General features: G+C 35.8%; 1 protein-coding gene across 2 annotated transcripts in view; it reads left to right on the forward strand.

Annotated features, from left to right (window-relative positions):
• CDK13 (cyclin dependent kinase 13) overlaps window positions 1-11,459 on the forward strand; it is a 134,813-nt gene extending 123,354 nt beyond the window's left edge. The window contains exons 12-14 of one of the 2 annotated variants that reach the window (XM_045193221.3): window positions 1,038-1,243; window positions 7,433-7,882; window positions 8,456-11,459. In XM_045193221.3, the coding sequence (XP_045049156.2) occupies window positions 1,038-1,243; window positions 7,433-7,882; window positions 8,456-9,306 (1,507 nt within the window). In that variant the 3' untranslated portion in view covers window positions 9,307-11,459. The remainder of the gene's footprint in view (window positions 1-1,037; window positions 1,244-7,432; window positions 7,883-8,455) is intronic. The other variant, XM_053926096.1, reaches the window with a different exon arrangement.

An 11,459-nucleotide genomic window follows, 5' to 3' on the forward strand; every position in this document is an offset into this window, starting at 1 on the left:
TGTTTTATAACATGAGGTAAGAGTAATTGCAAAAGAGGAGGCGTTAAGAATTTACTGAATATGCAGGCCATGCTCAAAGATCAATTTTAGGAAAGAGGACATGTGGATATAGAAATTCTTTTAAAACAATTCCAGGTGTTGTACCCCCTTAGAAAGTCTTCATGTACCCTTAGAGGAAAACATGTACAGGTTGAAGACTGCAGATATATCACCAGGTTGCTCAAGGCAATTTATAGTTATTCTGGGCAAGTTTATTAACCTTTCAAAGCCTTAATTTTCTCTTATTTAAGTAGATATCATAGTAACTTCCCATTGGATTATTAGGGTAAGAAGAAAATATTTATAAATCGAATATTTATGTCTTTCTTTAAGCAAAAGTTATTCTGCAGTGTTGTCAGGCTTATGAAATTACATTCAGATAGAATTGTTTCAGAATTGAGGGTAAGTTCGATAGTTGCTAGTCATTCAGAACTCTTTTGTTGATGAGTAATGAGCCTGGATTACCTATTATTAAAACACCTCTAGCATTAGTTTAATTCTAGAGTATTTGCTTACAGAAGCAAATATGAGGGTATTAAAAAGATAAAAGTTTTTACTAGAAAATTTTTCACAAATGTTATGTCCTACCCTTTAGTGCTTTTTAAACCCTGCATCTAATTTCTGCAAATGGCATCTATTTTGCCTTTTGTTGTCATGTCATATTCAATGTATTATGTACTGTGATAGAATTGGCTTTAAAAGATTGCACCAAGGATAACTGTAACCTATTTTTATGACCATATATTATTCTTCCTTATAGTTTTAATAAATGATTATTTATTGATTATTCAGAAACCACAAAAAAATAGTCTACTTATAAAGGTGAAGTCTGGAGGAGGTGGGGCATCAAGGTCAATTTTTATTGGAAGAATTTATAAAACCTATGTGTGAAGTCTTCAACAACTTGTAGGTGGGGGGAGTGGCAGCTTTGTCAGTATTTACCTTTTTGTTGTTGTTAAGAAATGCCACTGATGAACAGTTTTATTCTTTTTTTCTAGCCTTCCTTTATGGCAAGACTGTCATGAGTTGTGGAGTAAAAAGCGAAGAAGACAGAAGCAAATGGGCATGACTGATGATGTTTCCACAATTAAAGCCCCCAGAAAGGACTTGTCTCTGGGCTTAGATGACAGCAGAACCAATACACCCCAGGGTGTGCTGCCAACTTCACAACTGAAATCTCAGGGCAACTCAAATGTAGCACCTGGTCAGTAATGCTTTCATGGGTTGGTTTTCTTCTAGTTGTTTTGTGGCTACTCTTGATTATATTGCTGTAGTGTTAAAGCATTTGAGGTTAAAAGTTGAACATTAAGGTTTATTTACTGAACTTGACATTTCCTTGTTATTTGCTTGTGCTAGTACAGATGTGTCACTGCTAGTGGCACCACGATGTTAAGCAATCTACAGGTAAGATTAACTTATAAAAAGGCCTCAAATTACATATGACTAGTCATTAGTCAGATTTCTCTACTTCCTTTTTTCTCCTAGTGCAGGAGTCAGTAGGTCTTTTACTAACACTGTTCTCACTAAGGGTCAGCATTTAATGTCTGTTAATGCTTAAGAAGTAAGAAGAAAAATACAGGAAAAAATAGCCAAAAATTATAATAGAAGCTCTTTCATACTCTATAATATCTTCAGATTACTTTTTTTATAGTAATTTAATTTTCCTTTCATAATCATAAACTTAATTCTGCAATTCAGCTAGACTTGGAAGTGGTAAGGAAATTGTGGAACCCAATGAACTGTGGTGAGAATATGATGATTGCAGAACATTTCAAGCAGACTGGGGTAAAAGGGTGTTCTCCTGAGCTACAGAAGGAATGGTCAGGTGATTAAGATGAAATACAAGTTAAATTTATGAGATTGTTCACAGGCAGCAGTGGTGATCTTCTTATTGGTCTTGCCATTCCTGCACCCAGAAGCGCTCCATGGCTACCACAACATTTATGCCGTCTTTCACCTGGCCACAGACCGCATGCTTGCTGTCCGACCACTCAGTTTTGTCACTGCCGATGAAAAACTGGGTAGCGTTGTGTTGGGTCCAGCATTTGCCATGGACAAGATGCCAGAACCCATATGCTTCAGGATAATTTCTCCCCATAGACAGATTTGCCGCCTGGACCCTTATGGCCTTGAAGTCACCACCTTGGCATATGAATCCTGAAATAATTATGTGAAAGCAGGAACCTTTATAACCAAGTCCTTTCTCCCCATTGCTCAGAGCACAAAAGTTTTCTGCTGTCTTTGGAACTTTGTCTGCAAAGAACTCGAAGGAGACAAGGCCCAAGGGTTGTTGGTCAACAGCGATGTTGAAAACACGGTGGGGTTGACAGGGCAGCAGCATCTGCAAGGCTGCAGATTACTCTTAATAAATTTCCCATTATATTAAAGAATCTCAAAAGTTTTATAAGATTGAAACTCTTCAGTGTTAACTCTTTAAAAAATGGAATCTATTCCCTCACTTAGCCTCAAAAAACCAGAAAGCATTCAGCTTTAAGTTGAATTCTTTTTATTGAAGGCAGAGGCAGATATGACATAAATACAGGCATACTTTGTTTCTTTTTAAAAAATTTTTATTTATTTCTAGAGAGAGGGGAAAGGAGGGAGAAAGAGAGGGAAACATCAATGTGAGAAAGAAACATTGATCAATTGCCTCTCACATGTGCCCGAAGGGGGACCAGGCCCGCAACCCAGCATGTGCCCTGACTGTGAATCAAGCTGGCAACTCTTGTGCTTTGCAGGTTGATGCGCAGCCAACTGAGCTAACCGGTCAGGACCAGGCATACTTTGTTTTATTCTGTTATGCCTTATTTCACTTCACAGATAATTGCAATTTTCACAAATTCAAAGTTTGTGGCAACCCTACCATTGAGCAGATATATTGGTGCTGTCTTTCCAACAGCATTTGCTTACTTTGTGTCTCTGGGTCACATTTTGGTAATTCTAAAAATATTTCAAAGTTTTTCATCATTAATATATTTATTATGATCATTATTATATTTATTATTTGATGTTACTATTGTAATTGTTTTGGGATGCCACCACAGTGCCCATATAAGACATTGTACTTAATTGATAAATGTTGTATGTGTTATGATTGCTCCATTAACCTTTCCCCCATCTCTCTTCCTGTTCTTGGGCCTCCTTATTCCCTGAGACACAACAATATTGAAATTAGGTCAATTAATAACCTCATAATGACCTCTAAGTGTTCAAGTGAAAGGAAGAGACACACATCTCACTTTAAATCAAAAGCTAGAAATGATTAAGGTTAGTAAGGAAGGCATCTTGGATGCAGTGATAGGTGGAAAGCTGGGCGTCTTGTGCCAGTTAGTCAAGTAGTGAATGCAAAGAATAAGTTCTTTAAGAAAATTAAAAGTACTATAGTAAAAACAAGATTGAGAGGGTGAAATAGCCTTATTAATATACAGAAAGTTTTAGTGGTCTGGATAGAAGATCAAACCAATTACAACATTCCCTGAAGCTGCAGCCTAATCCAAAGCAAGGCCTTAACTCTCAGTTCTGTGATGGCTGAGAGGGGTAAGGAATCTGCACAAGAAGTATTTGAAGCTAGCAGAGATTGCTTCATGAGGTTTAAAGAGAGAAGCCATCTTCATACTATAAAAGTGCAAAGCAAAGCAGCAAGTTATCAGAAAATATAGCTAAGATAATCAATGAAGGTGTCACACTAAACAACAGATTTTCAGTGTAGGTAAAACAGCCTTATTTTGGAAGAAGATGCCTTCTAGGACTTTGATAGCTAGACAGAAGTCAAGGTCTAGGCTGACTTTCTTGTTAGAGGCCAGTGCAGCTGGTGACTTTAAGTCGAAGCCAATGCCATTTACCTTTCTGAAAATCCTAGAGTTCTTAATAATTAGGCCAGATCTACATGGCCTGTGCTTTATAAATAGGACAACAAAGCCTGGATGACAGCACAGCTGTTTACAATATAGTTCATTGAGTATCGTAAGCCTGCTGTTGAGGCCTCCTGCTCAGCAGAAACATTCTCTTCAGAATATTACTGCTCTTTGACAATGTATCTGGTCACCCAAGAGCTCTGAATGAGATGTACAATGAGATTAATGTTGTTTTCATGCCTGTTAACACAACATCCGTGTTACAGCTCATGGATCAAGTAGTAATTTCGAGTTTAAAGTCTTACTATTTTGTAAGGGTATAGCTTCCATAGATTAAGAGAGTTGTCTGATGGATTTGGGTTAACTAAACTGAAAACCTTCTGAAAAGGATTCACCAGTCTGTGCCATTAAGAACATTTGTGATTTGTGGAAAGATATTGAAATATCAGCATTAACAGGCATTTGGAAGAAGATGATTCCAACCCAAATGGTTAATGCTAAGGGTTCAGGACTTCAGAGGAGGAAGTAAGATGTGGTAGAAAGAGCAAGAGAACTAGAAGCAGAAGTGGAGCCTGAAGATGTGACTGAATTGCTGCAATCTCATGATAAAACTTCAACAGATGAGACTTGTTTCTTATGGAAGAGAAAAGAAAATGGTTTTCTGAGATAGAATCTACTTCTGATGAAGATGCTGTGAAGATTGTTGAAATGACAACAAAGACTTTAGAATATTACATAAAAATAGTTGATAAAGCAGCTTCAGAGTTTGAGGGGTTTGACTCAAATTTTGAAAGAAGTTCTACTTTGGTAAAGTGCTATCAAATAGCACAGTGTGCTGTCAAATAGCATATCATGCTACAGAAGAAATGTTTGTGAAAGGAAGAGTCAGTTGACGTGGCGAACTTCACTGTTGTCTTATTTTAAGAAATTGCCACAGCCATCCCAATCTTTAGCAACGAACACCCTGATCAGTCAGCAGCCATCCACATCAAGGCAAGGCCCTCCATCAGTGAAAAGGTTACTGATTGGCTGAAGACTTATATGATGGTTAGCATTTTTTAGCAACAAAGCATTTTTTATTATATATACCTTTTTATTGAAAGGTATATAATATTTTTAGACATAATGCTATTGCATACCTAATAGACTATAGTAAACATATATGCACTGGGAAACCAAAACATGGATGTTGACTTGCTTTATTTCAATACTTGGTGTGGAACCAAACCAGCACTATTTCCAAGGTATGCCTGTGTATGTGTGTATATGTAGAAGTGGAAGTTTATTAAACATGAAAAAGTACCCTAGTACTTATTAAGAGATGAGTAAATATTGATTGGTTAGTTGATTATAACAGATCTGTGAATCAAATTGAGCTTTTGGTAATTGAATATAAATATAGAGTAGATTAGCTGAGAAAGTTTGAGGAAGATTATCATTAATACTTTCCCATGTAATCTACAAGCTCATACTTGACCTTGGTCAGACTACATTAAAGTGTTGATACATGTTACTTTAAAAACCAGAAGCAATTGTTATTTGTTCTAGAGAAGCATTCTTCAGAGTTTCTCAAAATAGTGATTTCCCCTTGTACATGAAAATATTTGATATACATAGATTTAGAAAACACATCTATTGTACACACAATGAAGGCTATGTACATCAAGTTCAATATTCTTTTCATGTTAAAAATGTGTAAAATATGGAAAAGGCAAAATAGAATCAACAGGAAGTTTTCTTAACTTGTATATACGTTACATGTTTTATATACCTACTACTGGAACAATCTGAGATGGCTTTAATAAGTGTGAATTGTGGTCAGTTGTTTCAGGTGACAGTTGTCATATTCCGTAACAAGACTGTCAGGTCTTTATTTCTACTCCTGTTCATGAAACTGTTGTCCTTATTCCACTACCAAACCTAGTGGCATAGAGGTTAATTATTTCACTCTATTTTAGCTGGTAAAAAATGAATTGCCTTTTCTGGGCTCATTTTGTTGTTCTTATCTACATATTAACAGCCCTATTAATGGTGAAGAGGTTTTTTTTTAAATTTTGTTTTCCTTTTATTTTTATTGATTTTGAGAGAGAGAGAGAGAGACTAATTTGTTGTTACATTTATTTATGCAGTTATTGGTTGATTCTTATATATGCCCTGACTGAGGATTGAATCTGCAACCTTGGCATATTGGGATGATGCTCAAACCAACTGAGCTACCTGACCAGGCCAATTTTTTTTTTTAAACTATTGAGAATTCTGGTTTTTTGTTTTGTTTTGTTTTTTAAATAGGAATGTATTCTCTTTGCTTTATTTTCTTTATTAATCAGTAAATGTCTTGAAATAAGGAAATGCCATTTTTGTAGAGGAGACACCATAGTTAAAGATTACTTCTCTGAGCTCACACAGAGACTGCTTCCGTTAATAGAGAAATGAAAGGGAAAACAGGAAAACTGACCCTTGAGGTAGAGTAATCAAACTTTGTTCCTTACTAATGCTGCAGGTCACAAGAATAACTTGCAAAAGTTTGTTATGAATTAATCTAAAAATGATAATAATAAAGGGAATCTCAAAATCTATAAAGAGACAATATAAAAAGACAGTATTATCAGTTTTTCATCGTTTTGCAGTTTCACTTCTATGTAGTTATAGAGATTGTTTATCAGTGTCTGTATTATCACTTAACATATTTATATACATTTGAGCTGTGTTATACAGGGGTGGGCAAAGTAGGTTAATAATAATAATAACTAATTCAATAATTAATGAATAAATAATAATATAAGAATAAATTCTGCATAATCACAACTATAAACCTACTTTTGTCCGCCCCTGTACATGACTCAGATAAGCTTGCACAAACCTGAATTTGTTTTGCTGGTGATGAGTTAATATCTTTACCCAAAGTAACTTAAAATTTTTTAAAAGTAATTTGAGTAAAGTACACTTTATTGAAGAGTCTACAACATCCTAGTTTGAATTAACTATAAATATAAGGTTAGGTTCTTAGATAATCATTATTTTAGATAATCAGTAGTTGAGAATACTGGGTTCAAATCTCAATTCTGCCACTTACAGAGTCTGTGACCTTAGGCGAGTTATTTACTATTTCTGGAAGTCAGTTTCTTCTTCATTAAAAAAATTGGGCTAATAATAGAGCATGCTTTATATTGTTGTTGTGAGTAATAAAGGACATGAAATGCTTACAAAGTACCTGACCCTGTAGCTATCGTCATCATCTAGTTACCATTCCTAGGTGATATTTCCTGGTTATATTTATAGTATGGGGGGTTTTATTTTCCTTTTGAAATATTTACCCCTAAGATAATTTATTCAACACAAACCACAGTTCTTTTTTTGTTGTAACGTATATGCAGTTACATCTTAAAGGTATATGAAATTAAACTAGACTGAGATTCCCTTTTCACAGTGTTTCTTAAACACTGTCCTACAAATACTTTTATATAGCCATACAGAGCCATTTTGTGGGTGGGGGAGCTGTAAATTATGGCAATTCTAATTAATATAAACTTTGTCTTTAGTAAAAACAGGCCCTGGACAGCAGTTAAACCACAGTGAATTGGCAATTCTACTAAACCTACTACAATCTAAAACAAGTGTTAATATGGCTGATTTTGTCCAAGTGTTGAACATTAAGGTAAACTCTGAGACTGAACAGCAGCTAAATAAAATAAACCTTCCTGCTGGAATTTTGGCAACAGGTGAAAAACAGACAGATCCATCAACACCACAACAGGAGTCTTCGAAACCATTGGGAGGAATTCAGCCTTCTCAGAGCCTCCAGCCTAAAGTGGAGACGGATGCTGCCCAGGCGGCTGTGCAGAGTGCATTTGCAGTTCTATTGACTCAGTTAATAAAGGCTCAGCAGTCAAAGCAGAAAGACGTGCTTCTAGAAGAAAGGGAAAATGGAGCAGGACATGAAGCATCATTACAGCTCAGGCCACCTCCAGAACCTAGCACTCCAGTATCGGGTGAGTATGCAGGTAGCAGACCACTAACGTCTCTGCATTCACACTGTTTTCTTGTTGGTGGTTATTTATAATGTATATTGTTTAGTGGCATTGCTAAGAGATGGCTGACAATTCTCAGGTCTTAGGTTAGTTTTTTCTTTGTCTGTTTACTTCTAGGAATTCATTCTTTAGCAAATTAACCATGTGCGATATAAGTCATTAGTTATATATAGATTCTTCTCATGTAAACCTATGATTAAGAAGTAATCTTTTACTCCAGCTACAACAGGATGATTGACCAAGGCAGAAACTTGGCATATACAGTAGCTTTTGTTCTTCAAGCAATAAAAAGGTATATAAGAGATTTTTCAGTCACCAGAGACTTAAATAGTAGCAGACAATAATAGTACTTATATACTCTTTTCCTTTTTATTTAATTTTTTTCCTTTCCTTGGGGGGGGTGGGGTATGGGCAGAGATGCAACTTCTAATGCACTTTAGGACCACCCACAGGAAACACTAACTATTTTGAACATTTAGTTTTCAACAGTAAATATTACTCTTTTTTTTTTTTGCTGTTTTTTCGCCCACTTAGGGCAAGATGATCTCATCCAGCACCAAGACATGAGGATATTAGAGCTCACACCAGAACTAGACCGACCTCGTATTCTGCCTCCTGATCAACGACCTCCTGAACCACCTGAACCACCACCAGTCACTGAAGATGATCTGGATTATCGGACAGAAAACCAGCATGTACCCACCACTAGTTCTTCATTAACTGACCCTCATGCTGGAGTGAAAGCAGCCCTGTTACAGCTACTAGCTCAGCATCAACCCCAAGATGATCCTAAAAGAGAAGGTGGTATTGATTACCAGACAGGAGATACTTATGCACCCACTTCAGACTACAAGGACAATTTTGGACCCTCTTCTTTCTCTTCTGCTCCTTATGTTAGTAATGATGGTCTAGGGGGCAGCTCTGCTCCACCATTGGAACGACATAGCTTCATTGGAAACTCAGATATTCAGTCTTTGGATAACTACAGTACTACTTCATCTCATTCTGGTGGTCCACCTCAGCCTTCTGCCTTTTCTGAGTCATTTCCCAGTTCAGTAGCTGGATATGGAGACATTTACCTCAATACTGGTCCCATGTTATTTAGTGGAGACAAGGATCATAGATTTGAATATAGCCATGGCCCCATTGCAGTCCTGGCAAACAGCAGTGACCCTTCTACAGGGCCAGAGAGTACTCATGCTTTGCAAGGAAAGATGCACAACTATAACTATGGTGGTACCTTACAGGAAAACCCTGGTGGCCCCAGTCTCATGCATGGACAGACCTGGACTTCTCCTGCCCAAGGACCTGGATATTCACAAGGATACAGGGGACACATTAGCACATCAGCTGGCAGAGGTCGAGGCAGAGGGCTACCATACTGAGTATCAGTTTTTCCTCAGGCACACATCATTTTTATCTGGAAAGACTTTTCTAGCTGCAATTTAAGGCAGCAATCCAAGAGACTTGAATAATAATTCAACAACAGCTTTATTTTTATGTGAAAAGGGTCTTGCATACAATAGTTTTAAAAAAGACCAAAAAAAAAAAAAACTTTGCTTAAATTCATGCTGTTCTAAAAACTAGATCTGTTGATTGTACATCTTCACAAATTCTAGTTAACAATTTTATTTTGTATTCTTGCAGTTTTAAGTGGATGCTAATATTAGGGACATAAAAGTCTTTTATGGCCCTCTTGCAGTTCTGAACTATGCACATTTGTGCTTTTTTTTTTTTTTTTTTTTTTTTTTGTAAGTTTGGACCAACTTTTATGTAACAACCAACCAACCCCTCCCTTCTCCAGTTTTACAACAATCAGAAAGGGCACTGATTTACTTGGTATTTTTCTTTTTACAAAGCTACCTTTAGTCAAAGGTCACTGTCAGTCTTTGCACCTGCTTTCAGTGTTATTGTGAAAGGTGTACTTTGTGCTCATTTCAGAAAATAAAACACAACCTTTCTCTTGATGCAACAGTTTTATAAAAGAAATGGTCAATGTTATTTTTGTTTTATTTTGCAGATTATCATAACCTAGCAAAATGCATTCAAATGAAATAGTGGGTTTTATATGAAAAATGTGGGTGGGTTGGGGAGGGTAAGTAAGTGCCTTAACAGGTAAGCTTAAGGTCTGAAAAAGTAATTAACCTTTATACCCGTTTGTCTTCTAAAGGGAATCAATACATTTGTATTGAAGAAGAAGGGAGCTCTTGGGTGTTTGGGGTCTGCCTATTCAAGTCCTGTTAGATCCATTCTCTCTGCCTATCACACTTCCTCATTTTTTGCCTCTCTTTAGGCTGTTGTTACCTTCCACTACCATCTTCTCTTAGAGAGTGAGAGGAAAGAAAGGGAGTAGAACTACAATCACTACTTTGTTACTTCTGATTAATTTCTAAAAAGTTTTGTCATTTAAATGACTGAAAGTAATAGCTTAACGAGTATTTCAGAGAACCGTTTTCTTTTAGGCTTGCCATTTGTTTTTGTTTCCTTTTGCCGTGGATAATGGGAGGGCTTAGTAGCATAGCAGCAAGGCATAATAACAATTTGAATATTAATGTTCATGGGGGGAGGTGAGGCAAATACCATATTTTAAATTATACAGTTGCCATTTTATGAAAAAAATAACTTCACTTGTTAACTGGAAACATTGCCTAGATTGAATTTACTACAGCAAAAAAAAAAGTGAAGGGAAAACCTCTTATCTTCCCGTCCTCTCACCTTCTGTAAGGTTTATTAGGACTTTTGCCAGATTTAAGGAAATTTAGTTCATTTCAAACACTTTTTTTTAATTAAAAGCAACAAAGAATGATGGACAAATTCTTATTTAAACTGTGATGGTATCAAGTATAACTTTTTGTGCACACTCACAGATAATTATAATAATTCTATAAAGGAACCAAAGTTAAATAACCAGTGTTTGGATGTCACTAAATGGAAAAATAGACTTTGGAAATGAGTTGTGCTAATTAACCATTTTGTTTTAATCGTTCTCTCCTGATAACTCATTTTTTTATTGGAATCTTAAGTTGAAATAACTGTTACAGAATGGAAATTGTTCCAGTTCTAAAGTCAGTCTTTTAACCCTGTGCCCCCTATCTTCCTTGTGAGACTTCGTTTAAAATAGTACATGGTGGCAGTAAGAATACTTTAAAATTTACCATTTTATGGCCATAAAATGATGTCAGTTAACCATCTTATTTTTGATGGAATTTTTTTTTGTTGGGGAGAAGTGAATGAAAGAAAAAGTTATTTTGCTTTTATTTGGATATTACATATTGACAACTTATAATGAAACTACATTTGCGGGAAGTGAAGAAATATTTTGAATTTTTGCAAAATAGCTACAGTATTCAAGTATCTGAAATTTCAATATGGTGACTCTTAGAAGTTTAGATCTTCCTATAAGTGACAGTATCTAAGTTATTCTTAATAGTCACACTTGTTAATTTTGCTGACCACAGTAGCTAACATAAAGTTGAAGATATTTATGTGACATGAATAGCCTGTGTTTTAAAAATTAAATATTTTATATAAAATTGAA

This window comes from Desmodus rotundus, chromosome 6 (genome assembly GCF_022682495.2).
Source record: "Desmodus rotundus isolate HL8 chromosome 6, HLdesRot8A.1, whole genome shotgun sequence".
In the NCBI taxonomy this organism is placed as follows: domain Eukaryota; kingdom Metazoa; phylum Chordata; class Mammalia; order Chiroptera; family Phyllostomidae; genus Desmodus; species Desmodus rotundus.